Here is a 19,574-nt window from a genome sequence, read left to right as displayed (position 1 = left end):
GCTTACATTTTCTGGACTGTAAAATGTAAAATACAATTTGACTATGAAGGCTCCATTTTCCAACAGAATATGCCACAAAGAAACATAATCAATTTCTATCAAACAGTTTTAATGAGAAAATCTTTCAAAGTCATAGAACTTCAATGGAAATTAGGATAAAATAACAAAAAAATTAGCTTTACAAGGAAGAAAATTATCATTAATATATCATTTTCCTTTCCTCCAATAAAAAATACATGTCTCTATGTTTAAATTTCTAACATTAATAAATTTCCTAAAATGAAGAGATCCAGAATTTACACTATATAATGTATATATTTGTATCACACACATTAGACAACAAAGATCATGAAGACAGAGAACGTTTCCCAAAATTGCTTAATGACATGGATAAAAAAATACTGTAATGCAGAGGGAAGTACCTTAAGAGATATAAGGCAAATTCATGCCTTTAGTTTACTAATGCATTTTCTTATTTCATTTTATTTTCTTATTTATTTCTAATTTTACTTGATTCTTGCTAAATGGAATTCATCTTTAAAATCACCTTAAATCATTTTGGAAGAAGACAAGATGGCAAGAAAAAGAGAATGGGATGAAAGGAAATTGAGAAAAGAGAAAGATTTTAACAGAGAAGGTGAGGGAAGGCTTCTTAAGAATGGGACATCTGAGCCAAAACCTAAAGGCAGGTGGAGGCAGGTGAACAAAGGTAGGAAGGGCATTTCAAAGAGAGGAAACAATGTAAGATCAAAGTACAAGGTGTGAATGAAGGACAGTAAGTTGATTAAATCTAACCTGAAGGCACAGCTCAGAAATAGAAATTAAAGAATGTGGATGAAAAGATAGGTCTATATGTGTATTAAACCCCACTGTAATGAACTCCAAACAAATTCACTGAGTTAAAATCGTGTCATTATTGTATATAACTAGAACTCATGTATCTCTCTCCTAAGATGTAAGAAATGAAATTTTACTAATAACCACCCTTACACAGTGAAGTAAGCACTGAAAACAAGTAGTTCAAGTAAGTCATGAGAAGCAAAATGGTACAGAACAAATGCTATCATAACTAGACTTTCTTTCTCCAACCCTAGCGTCTGTTGTACTGAGTTTTGTGCTAGAAAGTAATGTTTACTTTTGATCAGTATTTTACAGAATTAAAAGGGATTGTTACTTGAAGCTCAGGGCCCACTAATCTAAATTGAGAAATACTGCATTACAAATTAAAACCTGTCACTTGAGGCCAACTTGATCATGGACACAAATGTGAATGCAGGCACAGGAATTGGGAATCTAGATAATGTAGAATATTTTCTCTCTCCATGTGTAATCATTAAAGTAAGACTCAAAATATTTTGACTAGCATGGAGTAAGGTCTACCAAAAATAATCTGTGACCCTCTCTATGTTCAAAGAATTAGGTAGAATATCCTAAGAGAAAGGAATCACTTACACATAGGATTATTAAGACACTAGTTAGGTTTTGCTATGATGACTTTGGAGCGTACAGGCTGGGAGTGAAAAAAGATGCAAATACCAAAAAGGACGAGGTATGTTTGGAGAATAGCACCTGTCCAAGTGAATGTTCTATAATCAAAATATTACCTGTTTGCAGCATGCAATTAATTCAAGTGGAAATGGGCACACTTTTAAAAATGTACAGCAGCATTTATTCAGGGAATTAAATATACTTAAGTTATAAATGCTGGAGAATAACATCAAGAACTGTAAATGACCCGACAGTTCACTCTGTTTACAAGCTAACTGGTAGCCTGCTACAGTTCCTTGGATGCTACCAGAAGACACTCTTCTAGTAGGTCAGACAAAAGACCTTTATTACTCAGGAAAACATGAGCCTCATGTTTTCATCTGTTACTCCTGCCTCTCAAAACCCAGAGACCCAATGTGTGGAGGCCAAGGGTAGTGGCTGAGCACACAGTGGGACTATATCACACCTCAGGAACCCCAAACTTAAAAAGCTAAATGAATACAGGGCTGCTAGGAAACCTGTCCATTCTTTGCCATCAGTGGGGGAACGGAGGAGTGTTTTCAGTACCTTGGACAGCAAACAAATCTGTCCTGGCCTTTGGTGGAAGACATAATCTCTATCCTTCCAGGTTGTTTCTTATCCAAATATTCTCAAAAAGATAGTCCACAACAAAAGCTGTCAGTGCCTATGATCAAAGACTTTCAGAAATGCAAGAGATCCTTGGAGAACTGTCTCCCATAAACTAAGCAAAACTAAGTTTCATATTTTCTTTATGCTACTGTTTAACCAAGTAATTAATTTTGACTACTTTATTAGAGAGCCAAAAGGGAATGTAGAAATTTCAGCTTTTCCTTACAGATTTAGTTGTCTAGTTATCACACAAAACAAACTGTTCATATGCATTTTATTAAAAACTTAATATGACACAGAATGAGCAAAACTTTGGCTTTAACAAAACATTCACCTGTATGAAAAATGACATTTTGAAAGGTTCCTACCAGAGGTATCATGTGAGGACACTAATAGCCCTAACCCTTAATCAAGTCAAAGATAAATAGTTAGATCTAATTTATTACCCAAATATCAATCTACTTTATTTGGATAAGCACTTTCATTTAACTTTTCTGAGGAATAATTGACATGTAATTGTGTATATTTGAAGTGCATGTGATGATTTGCTGTAAATATAAATTGTAAAATGATTACCAAGATCAAGATAATTAATACTTCTATCACCGCACATAGTTAACATAGGTAATCTTTTTTTTAGATAAGCACGTAAAATAACACTTAATTCTCCTGGCATAGCAGCAAGGATTCAAACTCTTAAAAACATTTTTAAAAATTAAATTAAATTTGTTTCTTATACAATGATATACTATAAAATCTTAGAAACGATATGTTTCCTTAAAAACTGCTTGAGCTGCTTCATCTTCAAAACCTTTATTCTGACTATTTAACATTGGAAAAAAAAAGGTTGAAGTTGTATAAATGACCATACCTCTCCTAGAGCTTCGTATCTTTTCTGGTTCCATCTGTGCAAGTCTTCCCGGTAGTTAAAAACAAACGGTTCCCCAGTTTTTATGTGTCTTAACTGCCCTTCTACAAGATAAACAAACAATAATGCTATGATTCAGAGTACATTTATATTAATATGGAAAGTACAACAAATAATGCCTGATAAAAGTTTGAAATTACTTTCTCAAAAGTATCATTATTTTCATTATATTTTTTTCTTCAAATATCAATGCGATGCAAACATCTAAATAGTACAAAACAATGGCCCCAAGTACTCAAATGCTATGCTTTTTGATCTTCATTTCTCTAATATAAAGCAAATTAATAAAATTCGAGGGCCAATAATGCATAAGGATCTTTACTAGCTACAGCCATGACCACAGGCCCGGTTCTCAAGCTTAAAAGCTACCTGAGGAGTAAAAGCATATATATCAAAAAGTTAAGCAACTTTTCAGGAAGTTTAACAAGAATGAAGTCACCCATCTAAAAATTGCCACAGGCAATTCATGTAGACAAGATAGTCTATATGTTCGGAAAATGAACTATTCCTTTAGGCCAAGAATAGTTTCAGAAGGTTTCTGAGAGTTCTCAAGTAGGCCTTGAAATATGGGTAGGATTTCAAATGTAAATTGAAGAGGAAATGAGCCAACACAGGTTTGGACTGTAAAGTCAGACATGATCAATTCAGAAATTTTACTAATAATGAATAACTTCTAATAATTTCAAAAGTACAAGCAATCAAGAGGCACAGATCCTTCTCTCCAGCTGGACAGTACCCTGGTCCAGAAGAGGTGAGGTCTCTAAGTGAGGCAGATAGGTTGCCACACATCTTGACAAGCGTTTTGTTTATGTATGTGCCAGGGAATGGCACTGCTTATATGATATTCTTCAGGGAAACATCCATCACATATCCACAGATTATAGAGGTTTTCTTTTTTACCATAAGCAATGCCAAACCAGTCATACAGCTCAAAGTGTTCCATGGATAAGGACTCTCAGAGTTTTCACTAAAAGATTATTTTATCAGCATGTTTACAAGAAGAAAAGACCAGGCCACCTGTCTTTTTTCTTTCTCCAGGAATATTCCCCCAGTAATCAGGAGAGAAATAGGCCAGCTGTTTTAATCCCTACTCCCATCCAGCACTATAACAAAATTCTGAAAGATGGAATAGAAAGTTCAAATAACAGTGAACAACCCATTTTACAGAAACAAAAATAGTCTTGAGCCAAACAGTTTAACAACACTGGAGGACATGCTGTGATCAAATAGAGAACTCAAACTACTTGGTTTGGACTTTCTCCTAAATGCTGTGACATACAAGAAAAGGTTTAGGGGCAGAAGAGGAACACGATCAAGCTAAACAGATTTACTATGTGATTTTTATCCACTGAGGGCATGCAGGAGTGGAGAAAGACTTGAAAGGGAAGTTATGGCACTGAAACTGAACCCAGGAAATATACTTCTCCAAGTAAAACTACTTCACTGTTTTTATGAACCAATTTTATCACTTATAAAATGAATATTTTTAATATATAAAATAAGGACTAATCTTTATTTGTAAACTTATTTAATACTTTGAACATGAGACACTGTACTAAGTCACTATAGCACTCTTTTTTGGACAGATGATGCCCTTAAATTATAAGATGTATCTATGCTTTTCTTTCTAAGAGAAGGAAACTCTCATTTAAGATACCAATACAAGTAGACTGAAGGCATCTGCAAATCTAAACAATTGTGACTAAAGCAACCTAAAGGCACATGAAGTAACGAGTAATACTGCCACAGCTGAAACTGGAAATGTATTTTCTGTGAAACTGCTGTGTGAAAGAGAACTGGCTTACCTAGCTAGTGAGTTTAACAGACCACTTGTATCTGTACCTCAAAAAAAGGTTTGTTCTATTTTAATTCTCTACTTATTTTGGAAATAATAATTCTCATAAAGTGATAAAAGTTTGATTCCTTAGGAAAAATGAGCCCTGTCAACACAGCCATTAGCACCAGTGTGAAGAATGTAAAGGTGAAGAGGGAAAAAAAGCCAGCATTCTTATCCAGAAAAGATACCTCAGTCACTTATGTTACAGCTGTATTTGCAAATCTGGCATTTCTCAAAGGTTTGGAAAACCTCTCCAGTAATTGTCAAAGGTCTGGTTTAGAGCACTTTAGCCTAGGATCCCCTAAAACCGACTGTAAAGTTTCATGTGTATACTCAAATGTGTGTTATTCTGCGAAGTGTTTCCATATATTTTATCAGACACATTGTGGAGTCTAGGACCCAAAATAGGCTATCAGTGGCCTAAATGAATGAGTAAACTAAAAGTATAGGATACTTTCTGGCATGTGGTAAGAATATCAGGTATTGCAGAAGATCTATTATGCTTTGGTGATACAAGTGTGCTTTCTCATAAAACTGCACCAGGGCACAGGGACTGTGGGGGAAGGTAACAGAGAAAAGCCTTCACCCTCTTCATCTTCCAAAGCAAGGGCATTTGAAATGGGCCTTATACAATTACAACAACTGGAGAATGGCTGAATGGACATTTTAAACAGGAGGAGTATTTGAAAAGGCAGTGATTTGAAAGAACAAGGTATCAGTTTGATGCTAGTAAAAAGGATCTCTTGCTCTGTTACATATTTTTTTTGCTTAGAGTGAACTTTGTATCCAAGTTCTTACCCACAACTAAAAACTTCAAAATCCTTAGAAAAATTTAGAAGCTTCTTCAGTCAGGTAATGAAAGTTTCATTAAAAAACTTTCATAAGTTTTCTCATTATAAATCTGAAAAAGAAGTACTCTAGGATACTAAGTTAGAATCGCCCTTTTAGGGGTTTAATTTTTATTGATTTTACATTTTTATTGAGGTATCATTGATATACAATTTTATATTGGTTTCAAATATACAACACAGTGGTTCAACAGTTACCCATGTTATTAACTCCTCATCCCCTCTAGTGAGGTTACTGTGTGTCAACACAGAAAGATGTTACAGAAACACTAACTATACTCTCCATGCTATTACTACTATCCCTGTGACCAACTTAAATTATGATAGAGAACTTTTGTGTCCCTTTTCCCTCTCACCCTCCCCACCTACTCACCCACCCCAACACTCTCCCCATGGTAACCACTAGTCGCTTCTGTCCATGAGTCTACTGTTTAATTTTGAGATGAGTTTCCTGTTCTCAAATGCTTACCTCTCTGGAAAAAATATTCCCTATTAACTTTGAATTCAAAGGTGAACAGTGTCATGATAAAAATAAGATCCTTAAAACTGACATTCTTTCCTTGGAATGCAAGCATCTTTGCCTTATACAGTTAGTCTGTATTTGCGTAAAATAATGTTCAGCATATTTACAAAACAAATGGCAGGTGTTTGCAAGGGTATGTGTGCATTCAATGTGTACATGAAAGGGCACATGTGTGTGCAAAGGTGTAGGTGTGCACAAAGTGTGTGAGTGAAGGGTATGTGCATGCAAGGATTTACAGATGTGTGCAAAGACGTGTGTGTGTGCAAATGTATCTGATAAGAAAGGGAGAGAAAGAAGTGGATTCGTTTTTTGTTTTTACTCACTTTCAGAAATGTTCAAGGAAGATGGATAGGTTCAATAAAAATTGATGTCCTTTATCCATAAAGCAAACAGTTCTGTGACTTGCCCATTCTACCAACATGCTCTGCCCCCAATCCCTGTTCTGAAAGAAGGATCTAGTAATCATTTCAAAGGAACAGAGGCAAGGGTAATCTTGGTACTCATTTGATTCTGGTTATTAAAATATAAAGACATTTAAAAAAATAAAATACTACTATTCATACATATTTTGGCATAAGATATCTTTTATAAAAAACATGAAAGTTAGTATCAGAAAAGAGATGAAAGTTTCCAATATCTTCTGTTTAAACTCACTTAATACACCAGTACACAGTCACTGTAAGTCCAACCACCTATAACTGATATTGTAAATGGATATCCACTAACACAAGGATGAAAACTCACAAATTCAGTTGATGCAGAGCAACTATAAATAGAAAGCTACAATTCAAATGTTACCAAACCTATAGTAACATTACCCTTCAAATATAACAGTGTTATTAATCCAATGAATCATAATTCTTTGTTTATCATCTTTAACACTTTAAAATATCATCACAAACAATTATTGCCAGTCATTTCATTTTAAATAACATGTGAAACACTGTTCTATACAATTTAATTGTATACTATGGAACTGTATACCAATTGAATACTAGAGAGCTGAACACTAAGGGCTGAAATACATAAGCCAAATAAAATTCATGTCCATTGGTTTAAGTGACTTGACAACTATAGGAAATGATAATTTGGTTCTTTTCCTTGAGTGAAGAACTTTACCACGAACTCACAAGAAATACATAGAATATTCTAGCTGAAAAATAAAAGCAGCAAGTATCTTTCCTAGAGTTCACTTAGCATTATTAAATAAATCTTGTATATAGCATACACCACTTACTTTCATTAAAAGCATATTCAAATCCTTCCAGGGTATCAGGAAAATCAAGAGGTGGTTCATCTTTTTTCATTAGTTCATCCAAATCTATCCTAGATAATAAATCTAGAAAAGAAATGATATGAAATTCACTTATGCTCATTTTCAGAGTTAGTAACAAAGATTATACTTTGTTATTTTAAATATTCTTTTATTCTATTGGATTACTTTTTATGTGTTGTTTTAACTAACAATGCTTTAAAATTTTTAAGTTCCCATGGTGCTTTATTATGATGAAGTATAATATCAACATAACATAAGCACTTTCAAAATCACAATTCTCAAAACAATCACAATTCAGATTGTATGTACCCTTATGGTAAATTATTAGTTTCTTCTCTTCAAAATATACAGATATTAATTTTTAACTTATTAACCTCTTTCTATAGTTTTAAAAGTTTTAGATATTAATATGACTTGTAAAAGGTCACCAAATCTTATATATAAAAGAAACTATTTATAAATAAAGGAACTTATAAATCTAAATAGAGGTAATGTAGATTATATATCCTTTTTAAGAGAAAAGTAACAATATTAAAACATGCTGAATAGAGAAAGTTGGCTAACACAAAGCAGCTTTTATTTTTCACACCATTTGATTCCATTTAATCAAAAATGTTTGTCAACAAGGTTTTTAAATAAACCTTTTATTTTAGAATCATTTCAGATTTACAGAAAAGTTGAAAGACAGTAGAGAGTGTGTGTGTATACCCTATACCCAGTTTCCCTTTTCATCAACATCCTACATTTGACATTTGTCAAAAATGAAGAAACCAAGTTGGAAAATTACTATTAACTAAGTTAGTTATTATTTAACAGCTTTTCCATTAATGCCCCTTTTCTGTTCCAGGATGCTATCCAGGATATCACATTGTCCACAGTGGCCATGTCTCCCCACTCTCCTCTGCTCTGTGACAGTTTCAATCTTTGCTTCTCTTCCATGATCTTAAATGTTTTGAGGAGTACTAGGCAGGTATCCTGTACAATGACCCTCAGTTTAGGTTTGTCTGATGTTTCTTTTTGTGATCAGACTAGAATTTAGAGGTAGACTAAAGTTGAGAAAATAATTAGATGAGATTTATAAAGAATACCACAGAGGTGAACTGCCCTTCTCATCACATTATATCAAGGGGAACATGATATCTGCAGGGCATCACTGGGGATGTTAACCTTTATCAGGTGGTTAAGGGAGTGTTTACCAGACTTCTCCATTATAAAGTTACTATTTTTCCCTTTCCATATTCCCTATTCCTTAGAAGTGATTAAGTCAAGCCCACTCTTGAGGAGGGAGAAGCGGGGATTATGCTCTACACAGTAGAGAACATTCATATGTATTATTTGCAAATCATCTACATGGAAGATTTGTCTATCTTCTTCCATTTACACATTTATCAATCACTTGCTTATATCAGTATGGACTCATGGATATTTATTGTATACTTTGGGTTACAATCCAATACTACATCATTATTTTGTTGCTCAAATTGTTTCAGCATTGATCACTATAAGCTCTTTCAGTTGGCTCCTGTAACTTTTTGACATGCTCTCATCTTTTCGTTTTTTTGAGCATTTCCTTACCTTCTGTTTCTCCAAGATACTCCAGGTCTATCTTGTATTTTCCCTGCCCCAGCCCTAGAATCAGCCTATCAACAAGTATTTAATGGTACCTTTGGGCTCATATTATGAGATGAGGCAAAAATTCTCACTATGTTACCACAGAGTTATACTGAAACTCAGAAAAGCAAAAAGATAAACTTCAAGTTAAATTCTGAAACAATGTGTTTTTTAAAAAAAGCTTGGGTTTTGAGGTTTTTTATTCAAACTCTAATTCCTGAAGAGAAAAGATCCTAGGATATGTAGTAAAGCAAACCAGTTCCTTTTTTCTACAAAGCAGTATCTCAGAAGTAACACTTTATTTCTGTCCCTCACAGAATCACCAAAATACACTAGAAAAAAAGTAGTTTGCCTACCTCCACTTCCAAAAAATTTGTAAAATATCATTGTTTATTACATACAAACTGCTATAACAGATAAACTTCAAGTCAGACAAAAACATACCACCTTCAACATGCAAACATAAAAAAAGTTTGCAAATTCTCTAGTAAAACGGAAATGTCACACAGTATGTATACTAGGCTAAAAATATGCTGATAAATTTGACTCATTAGTATACAGTTCTGAACACCATGTAAATCTCTACAAAATGAAATAAAATATAAGACTTTTAGTATCAAAAATTGGCTTGGGGGGTCTAGAAGTTTCTTGCTTCTCTCTTTTCAATGAATTAAGGTTCTGGGGAAAAATAGGATTCCTTCCACAGTTCAAAACTTAGAAATCTTTTAATCAGACACACAGAAACCATCCCATCCAATACGTAAGCAGATGTATTATGTCTAATAGCCATTTCTCTATCATCTCAGATCAAGAAATACAACCTATCATCTATATACCACTTTAAAGATTTCACAAACTTTACCTCATTTGATCATCACAATAATCACTATAAAATAGTTGCACATATTATCATTTACACTGTCTTTCAGACAAGGAAATGAGCAGAGGAAAAATGGTTTGTCCAAATTACACCTTAGTAGTATAGTGGGATTAATAAAATAAGCATTATTTCCCAATACCTAACTCAGTGTTCTTTCAAAATTACCATACTTATTCTATGTGCCATATCAGCCCTAAAATGTTCTGCCCCTTCTCTTAATTACCTTATAAAGCATAAATTTATGTACACAAAAATATGTCCTAACTTGGTTCAAAATGTTCCTTTGAATGATAAAATGAACAACTAAATAAATAGGCATTCCTCAAACTTCTATCAATTGGACACCAGATACTGATATTTTTTATTTTATTAGTATTGAGAAGACACATAGAAAGGAATTGTAATAAATTGTTTTTTCTGCTTTGAAAATGAAGTGATATTGCTGCATTTAACACAGAGATTGGGCTCTAAAGGCAGTGAATTAGGTAAAAATCAAGTATAACAAAATGTTTGCATTGAAAATCCCTTCAAATACCTATGAAATACTGCACAACTGAATTCATATAACCTAAACATGCATCAGATATGACACAATTATTTTTTCTGAAACATGCCTCTGGTGACTACAGTGATTCAGCAACAAGAATTCTAAATTTCACCTAAGCATATGCGATAACTGGATAAAAATAGTATTTGATACCCATAAGAATTGAAAACAGAGACTCAAACAAGTATATGTACACCCATGTTTACAGAAGCATTATTCAAAATAGCCAAAAAATGGAAGCAACCTAAGTGTCCATAGACAGATGAATGGTGTGATAGTTAATTTTATGTTAATTTCTGACTGGGCCATGGGGTGCCTGGATATTTGGTTAAACATTATTCTGAGTGTGTCTGTGAAGGTGTTTTTGGATGATATTATTTGAATCAGTAGACTGACTGAAGCAGACTGCCCCATCCTCTCACCCCAATATGGATGAATCTCATCTGATCCGTTGAAGGCCTGAATAGGACAAAAAGGCTGAGTAAGAATTCCTACTCTCTGATGACTGTCAGTTGACTCTTGCCTTCAGAGTTAGACTCAGACTGCAGCTTACATAACTGGACCTCCTGGTTTTCAGGCGTTCAGACTCAGACTAGAACTGTACCATCAACTCTTCTAGGTCTACAGCTTGCCAACAACAGCCTCATAAAAAATTCTTCTGGAGAACCTTGACTAATCCAGCCTTCAGTACGAAGAGTGGTTCTAGAGCAACAGAATGCATAGATGAGTTTTCTGAGTTGGTTCTGAGGTCTCCGAAACTGGGTCTCCAATCTGATTGGACTTAGGGACACTAATGACTTTATTTGGTGGTAAAGAGAGCACTGATAGTCCATGGGTGAGATGGCAATAGAGATATACACAGTATCTTCACTGAAAATTCTTAATCAACCACTTACAAGAAGTAAGGTGCTAAGTGACTGTATATGATACTTTTGAACACTTTTGGAAAACTAATATGTAACATGATCTTGGCTTGCTGCTCTAATTATCTCTGGACAAAGTGATGAAAGAGAAGGACAAACTCAGGGATTTGAATTCCCAGCTCAAGTACAACATAAATCACCTGAAAATTCTATATGTGCCCTGAAGGAAACTCATCTTCTACAGCAGAAGGGCTAAGGTTGCTGAAAATCAAACACAGAATCTCATCCGGGAACTGACTACATTACAAGGCAGACAGAACTACCAGACCCACAGGTGTCTATTAAAAGGAGGGCACTGATTGGGAAAAAATGGGATCCTGCAAGGTAGAATGGTGACATGTAGGAAAATCCTGATGAAGCTGGGGACGATGAGCCTTTAAATTCTGATTAAGTGCTCTTTGCCAGTTGAAGATGCCTACCCACCCACACTGGAAGTGGTCTCTTGACCCTCATGGAGGGAATTAACCTGCATTGCCTGAGGGAACTGTAAGGGCTTCCTAAGGCAGCTGCCATGCAAGACAAAGCTGTTTCTCCTCAGGACGTATCCCGTAAACCATCCCTTTGCTTCTAGACTTTCAACTAGACTCAAGCCCCACTAGGTTCCCAAAGGTGAGATATAAAGTATGACTCATGAAGAGGTATACAACATGCCAAAGAACTACTTAGATTTTCTAATTGATACAGACAGAAATCCAGGGAACATATCTGGGAATCTTTAAGATGTAGGATAATGCTGGAAGGAAAAATCAGGTCTTATTTATTGATACAGGCTCACAAAGAAGAGATTCAGCATTTAATGTTGCAGTTTGGGGTATTCAGAAGGGCGCTAACAATTTTTTTGATTAGTTGGCTGAAATACAGAACAAAAAGTGGCCCACAGTGAGCAAATTACGAATACCAGACTTACTTTGATTTAACATAGAGTCAGGGATTCCAAGGTTTAGAGAGAGAGGAATGTTAAGAGTGGATTTGTCATTGAAGACCTTCCTACCCACAATGGGAGAGTCTAGAAGATAAATCACTACTATGAGAAATGAATTTGTGAGACAAACAGTGGCATCAGTGAAGAGCTCTGTGATGGTTCTTCTCTTATGCCAGACATTACAGTGGGAACAGAAGTCACGGAATTGGGAAACCTAAGTGCAAGGGGAGTGTTGGCTCCCAGGCTGGCAGCTGCCAAAGGTAAGGTGGGCACGTTTACCTTAACAGACAGCAGAGTCAGAACAACAATCATTATATCCTGACTTGCACAGACCTATGATATTGGCTAGAAGTAAAATAAGATAGGCAACCACCTAAATTCTTACTTGATACGTGTAAGCAGAAAAGTTCTAGGTCAAACGAAAGTCTAACTTGAATCATAAAAACAAAGTCACAGTCAATTCCCAGACTTCAACCCAACTACTAAACCAGAACTTCAGAGAAGGGGAGATGGGGCCCCCTTAAGGACTGACCTGGCTACACTGCTGTCTTGTCAATGGGTTTCAGCCCCAGGCAAGTTCACAATGGATTCAGTGAGACTGAGGAATGACAATTGTATGTTCTTGGGGTGAAAAGAGTTTATTACCTGGCTTGTTTTCCCGGCAATAGTTCAAGCACTAGAATTACATCTGCATCCACCAAGTCTGATCTGTAATCATCCTTCCTCTCTGCCTCCCCCAGAGTACTGGCCAGAGCTTTTTATATAGTGACTCAGTCAATAACAGCTTATTGCCTTCGGGTGTAGAAGTAGTAGCCTAACAGCAGCCCAGTTACATCATCAAGTAGTTTAGGTTCAGGTGAGGAACCTGGCCATAGGAACCTTCACTTTATCCACACTCCACCCCTCCAGGATTTTCACCTCACAATCTACATGCTCTCAATATTCCGCAACAGTCCCTGTGTGAGAAAGATGGAACATTGTAACCAGATTCCACAACAGCAAAAGAGGATAACAACAACATAGAGATAATTACAAAAATTAAAATATAACAGAATTTGATACAGGTAACAGAAATTATGATAATCCTCAAGCTTGAGGAGGTTATTTCAGCTATACTCAAAACCAGTTCTACTCAGATGAGTTCATGACTCACACTTAGTAGTGGTACTGATAGGAGCTCCATGCAACCCAAAAAGTAGCAGTTTTTTTGCTAGGGTGTGCACAATCCACAAAGACCTTAAGGGCAATAAGAAACAAGTTTTAATGACACCAACATAGGCAAATCTTGTTCATCAGGTAGGTCAAGATGCATGCAAGAGTGTGGTCCTATGATAGGACTGTAGCAGGACGGGGGTCCCTTCCAGGTCTAGTATACCATAACTTTTCCCCTCTCCCCATGGGGGTTACTGAGGGATCTATTATAGTGCTACTAGAGCTGTATGCACTGGCCATAATGATAAAACAAAACTCTACGATAAGATGCTCTTATCTTCTGGCTGTTCAGGATACACTACTGTGATCTTTGGCAGCCACTCTGCTGTTACTCCAGGAATATGCAGGAGGCCAGCTTCGAGGCCTCATCTCCAAGGTGCCAGGAGGGCTAGCCATCATTGATCCATGTGTCAAAATGTCCAAGGCTATGTCCACTCAATGGAGTCTCCAGGGTTTAGTGCAGTTGGTGCTGGCAGCAAGATATTATTCTGGTGGCAAACCTTGGCTTCAATGATTTCTTCCTTAGTTTGTACTTGCAATTGTATAGGGGAGGCAGCAATATGCGTTAGTATGTCTACAGGGTAAAGGGCTCCATTTCGGGGTTTCTCATTCAAATGCCATAGCCCTATCCATAAGCGTACTGATCATCCCTACAGACGACTGGTGTCATTTTTTATGCCTAGCTCCCATAACACCTGTTGGAGCTCAGCATACATCTGCCATCTAGCAAGGGAGGATGGTAAATCACCCTGACTGGGCCACAAGCCAATTGAGGAGGGAGTGATTTCCTGGGGTCTGATGTGAGTTTTGTAATCACTGCCTCAAGGCAAGCTGCACTGTCAGGGAAGACAGCTTTCCCATCTCTGATCCCGACAAAACAATTCCATCCACCCCTAAGTCCCACAGCCACCAGCTCAGCCTGAGTATAGGGGCGGAGCATAGAGTGCTCTACCACCTGGGGAGGGGGCTAATCCTCTCCTTGGGGGACCCCTCCGTTGCTGTGTCTTTATTTTCTTTACAACCACTGGGCATGCTTTCAACAGAGGAGGAGTTGGTGCCTTGGACACCACCCCTTCATCCTGCTCCAGCTCCTCAATTTCTGGGGCTGATGGCACCTTTCTCTCCCCTCACCCGAGTGCCTCTTCTTCTAAATCCTTTACCTTTTCTACAGTGCCTCACAGCAATGCCAGTCTTCAGCAGCTCTCTTATCTTCACCTCAATGCTTCGCAGCTGGTGTTCTCCTGCCACTTCCATCTGTGCTTCCCTCAGGAGTTCGTCTTTTTCCTTTATGGCCTTTTCCTTCTTTAGAGCACCTGGCAGCTCTGCTGTCTCATTCTGTAAGGAATCTTTTACCTCTTCAATGGCACCTTGTTGCCAGCATTCGCACACTGCCTCTTCCTGTGCTTCTTGCAGGGATCCATCCTTTCCCTTCACAGCTTCAACCACTTCCATAGTACCTCATAGCAACACCATTTCAGTCACCAACAAATTTTTTACCTCCTAAACACCACCTCACAGCTGGCATTCTTGTGCTGCCTCTTCTCATATCAATGTCATTTCATTCTTCAGTGAATCCACAGCAGTTTGCAGCTCGTGTTCTTGTGCTGCCATTTCTTGGGTCTCTTTCAGGAGCATGTTCTTCTCATCTGTAGACTTTTATAATACTGTGAGAAGCAGCCAACCCACAGTTTCTGCTGCTTCACAGACACTCTGTTTCTCAAAGGACTGACTTACTATACCAAGGGCCACCCCTACTGACTCAGGTGTCACCTCCACTTGCCTCCAGTCCTGGGAGGGGCCCAGTCCTCTAGGAGGCAAGCCACCTCAGACCATACACCCATTGGCAGAAAACTGATTGTCTCCCCATTCATAGGGGCAGCCTGCTGAAGCACCCCACCCATAAAGGTAGCCTGTTCTTTTCCTTGGTCATCGGTGAATCCTGCTGATATCACCAATTGTCTTGCCGATGGGTTTCAGCCCCCCAGCAGGTTTGCTATGGATTGCTACTATCAAAGAAATGATAGTAGAACGTTTCTTTGGGGTGAAAGTGTTTATTACCCTGCTTGTTCTCTCAGAGGTAGGTCAAGCAATAGCATCTCTGCCTCTGTCCAGAGCACTCGGCCGAGCTCTCTATATAGTGCAATAATAGTGTATTGCCTAAAGGTATGGAAGCGGTAGCCTAGCAACAAGCCGGTTACATCATCAGGTGGTTTAAGTTCAGTGCGGATCCTGGCCATAGGAACCCCAAGTTACCCACACTCCACCCCTCCAGGATTCTTGCCTTACAATCTACATGCTCTCAATCTTCCACAATGGTCCCTGTATAAGAGAGCTGGAACAACAGAGGATAACAACAACTTAGAGATAATAACAAAAATTAAGATACAACAAGATTTTGATACAGGTAAAAAAAATTATAATAATACTCAAGCCAGCGGAGTTTCCTAATAACAGAAATTATAATAATCCACATGCCACAGGAAATTCCCAATCCACAAGGATGTTAGGGGCGATAAGACACATGTCTTAATGACACCACCATAGGCAAATCTTGTCCATCAGGTAGGATGCATGCAAGAGAGTGGTCCTGTGATAGGACTGTAGCAGGAAGGGGGTCCCTTCCAAGTCTAGTATACCATACGTTTACTCCTTTCCCTGTGGGGGTTACTGAAGGGTCTATATATAGTGCTACTGAAGGTGCATGCACTGGCCCTAATGATAAAACAAAAATCCCCGGTAAGATGCTCATACCTTCTGTTCATTCAGAATATACTACTGTGATCTTTGGGGGCCCCTCAGCTGTTATTCCAGGAATACACAGAAGGCCAGCTTCCAGGCCTTGTCCTCAGGGTGCCAGGAGAGACAGCCATTGTTGGTCCATGTGTCGTAAGGTCCAAGGCCACGTCCACTCAATGGAGTCTCCGGGGTTCAGTGCAGTTGGTGTTGGCAGCAAGATGTTATTCTGGTGGCCGAACCTTGGCTTCAGTGATTCTTCCTTGGTTTGTACTTGCAATTGTATAGGGGAGGCAGCAACATGTGGTAACGTGTCAGTGGGGCTCAGAGCTCCCTTTCGGGGTCTCTCATTCAAACGCTGTAGCACGGTCCATAAGCAGACTGACCATCCCCCAGACTATTGATATCTGACCCTAGTCTGGATTTTAACAAGCCATTGTGCCTCTCTATCATGCCTGCTGTGGTAGGATTGTATGGCACATGAAATTTCCATTTGATTCCCAGCTGTTGCACCCATTCTTGCAGTGTATGTCCAGTAAAATGGGTGCCCTGATCACTCTCAATTACCTGTGGTCAGCCATAGGCGGCAAAGAGATGCTCCAGGTCTCTTTTGGTCGCCTGCTGGTCTGCACAATGGGTAGGAAAAGCAAACAGAAGTCCAGTAGCTGTGTCCACAAAAGTCATGGCATACCAATATCCTTCTGACACAGGTAGAGGCCCAATATAGTCTATCTGCTGCCTGACAAGGGGTACAAGTCCCTTAGCTATTATCCCATGCTGCTGTGGAACTCAGTGTAAATACCTTTTGGAGAATATGACACACTCCTGCAGTGTTCTACTAACTTTTCAAAGGTCAAAGGCAAGCCCCACTGACAGGCTACAGCCCACATTGTCTTTTGCCCCACATGCAACACATGCTGATGTAAACACTGGGCTACATCAGAGGCAAGCTTTCCTTCTAACCAACGTATCTGGGCCAATTTATGTGCTTCATCATTTCCTGGGGATGCTTGTGGCAAATGACCTGTCACATGGTATACTGTAATTATTTTAGTCTGACCATAGTCCCACAAGTCTTGCCACAATTCTTGCCCCCAAAGGGGTCAGTGACGAACCAGCCAATTGGCATGGTTCCAGGTTGGTAGCTACAGGGTCAAGCCCCAAAAAACAGCCCAGCTGTCAGTGAAGATAACTATAGGGGAGGACTCCTGGCTGATCACAAGCCACACAGTCTACAACTCTGCCCACTGGCTGCACTTCCCCTCACCATCTTCCATCCATATTGTCTCAGACTTAGGATGGAAAGTTATGACCCTCCATTTTGGGGGCTGCCCATGGCTGGAGCCATCTGTGTACCAGTATAGGGGCTCTTCCATCCTAATATGGACTCTCTGCTACTAATGGTTCAAAAGCAAGTTCTTCCTGCTTTTCACTAGTATATGTCACCGGCCGCAGTAAGCATTGGAGTTCTTCACTCAAGGGGCTACTAGAGAGGGCACTACGCTGCTGTAGGTAAGCAGCCCACTTGGCCAGTGTGGGCGTTTCTGCCACACCATTCCTTGGCTTTTGGGTCCAGTCTCATACCCACCCCAAGATGGGATAGGTGGTTATTACCTTTATTGGGGCCAGTCCAGTGATAGGTTCTGTAGCCAGCAAGGCATGATACACAGCAGCCAGTTGTTTTTCTATCAAAGTGTATCGTACCTCTGCCCCTTTCCAGAGTTGTGACCAGAATCCAGGTTGGCGAGTTTGTTCAAGCTGCTGCAGAGACCCCAGCCATAACCGTCTTCAGTCACATGAACATCCAGCTCACAGGGCCTTGATGGGTCTATCACACTCAAGACCTGCATGGCCTTGACTGCCCATTTTGCTGTAGTAAAGGTAGATGCACATGTCTCATCCCAGTCCCACCTGATGCCCTTTCATACCAACCAGTGTAAGGGCTTCAGAATTTGTGCCAAGTGTGGGATAAACAATCTCCAGTAGCCTAGAAGATTGAAAAACTGTAGCAATGCTACAGTTGTAGGGATAGGAAAGGTCTGGACTTTATCTATAACTGCTTCTGGTATAACTTTGGTCTTACCCGAACAGACGACCCCTAGAATTTGACAGACAAACCACATCCCTGAGCCTTGGTGCTGTTCACAGCACATCCTTCCTCCTGTAAATGTTGCAGCAGTCTAGGTGCTGAACCTTCTAGATCTGAAAGAGAATCGGATGTGAGTATGACATCATCAATATAATGGTACAGGCGCACCATTGGTGGTTTCTCCCACATAGCCAAGTCCTGGGCTACAAGTCCATGACAGATGGTGGGGCTGTGGAGGTATCCCTGTGGGAGGATGGTGAAAGTCCATTGCCGTCCTTTCCATGTGAAGGCAAACTGTTCCTGACTTTCCTGCTCAATGTCAATGGAAAAGAAGGCATCATCAAGATCTACCACACAATGGTAGGTTCCTAGTTCATGGCTTAAGGGTATCCATCAAGCCTGCAATAGAGGGGACAGCAGCATGCATAGGATGTATGACTTTATTCAATTCTCTGTAATCCACAGTCATATGCCAGGAGCCATCTGGCTTTTTTACTGGCCACACAGGGGAATTCAAAGGACTATGGGTGGGCTTTATAATACCCACCTTTTCCTGCTCCTGGAGAGTTTCTCCAATCTCTTTATGCCCTCCAGGCAGTTTGTATTGTTTGGTATTAGTCACCCGCCGAGGCACAGGCAAAGCTATGGGTGGGTGCCTAGCATGACCCCTCAGAACTGCCTTCACCACATACTCTCAGTCTGAACTCAACTGCAGTGGTCTGCAGCCATAGACCCTGCAGGATATCAATCCTCAAAGGAGATATATACACACTATCCTCTTTTGGGGGTAGATGCCCTATTCCCAAAGGGATTTGGGCTTGTTTCACTCTGATAGACTTCCCCCGTACCATCTATGATAGTGGGGATCCTGGGGAACCACTCAGGTTTACCATGAATCAGTGAACATTCAGTCCCTGTGTCCACGACAGCCAGGACACATTGTATGTTCACTGGGCACCAATGGGTAGCTATTTCAACATGTGGCATCTGGTCTCCCCCAGGTCCCTCAGGGAAGGTACCTTAACCTTCCCCTCAGTCAAACCGTGTTCCCAATCATCTTCCTGTGTGGGCTCAAGTGGGGTTGGCTTGCTCTCCAGCAGGAATTCTTGCAAACATACAGTACAGGC

At 39.1% G+C, this 19,574-nt stretch overlaps 1 protein-coding gene across 22 annotated transcripts in view; it reads right to left on the bottom strand.

Moving 5' to 3' along the window:
- The window catches only part of FAM172A (family with sequence similarity 172 member A), a 466,743-nt gene that overhangs the window by 390,558 nt on the left and 56,611 nt on the right, over positions 1 to 19,574 (bottom strand). For 19 of the 22 annotated variants that reach the window (XM_057493418.1, XM_057493432.1, XM_057493415.1 and 16 more), the window contains 2 exons: positions 7,492 to 7,593; positions 2,990 to 3,090 (listed from right to left, as the gene is read on the bottom strand). In XM_057493418.1, coding sequence (XP_057349401.1) covers positions 2,990 to 3,090; positions 7,492 to 7,593 — 203 coding nt within the window. The remainder of the gene's footprint in view (positions 1 to 2,989; positions 3,091 to 7,491; positions 7,594 to 19,574) is intronic. The other 3 variants (XM_057493474.1, XM_057493470.1, XM_057493468.1) reach the window with 1 other exon arrangement.

The sequence above is a fragment of the Manis pentadactyla genome, chromosome 2 (genome assembly GCF_030020395.1).
Source record: "Manis pentadactyla isolate mManPen7 chromosome 2, mManPen7.hap1, whole genome shotgun sequence".
NCBI classification, from domain to species: Eukaryota; Metazoa; Chordata; class Mammalia; order Pholidota; family Manidae; genus Manis; species Manis pentadactyla.
Note: the sequence above shows the minus strand (reverse complement) of the source record. Positions and strands in the feature narration are given on the sequence as shown.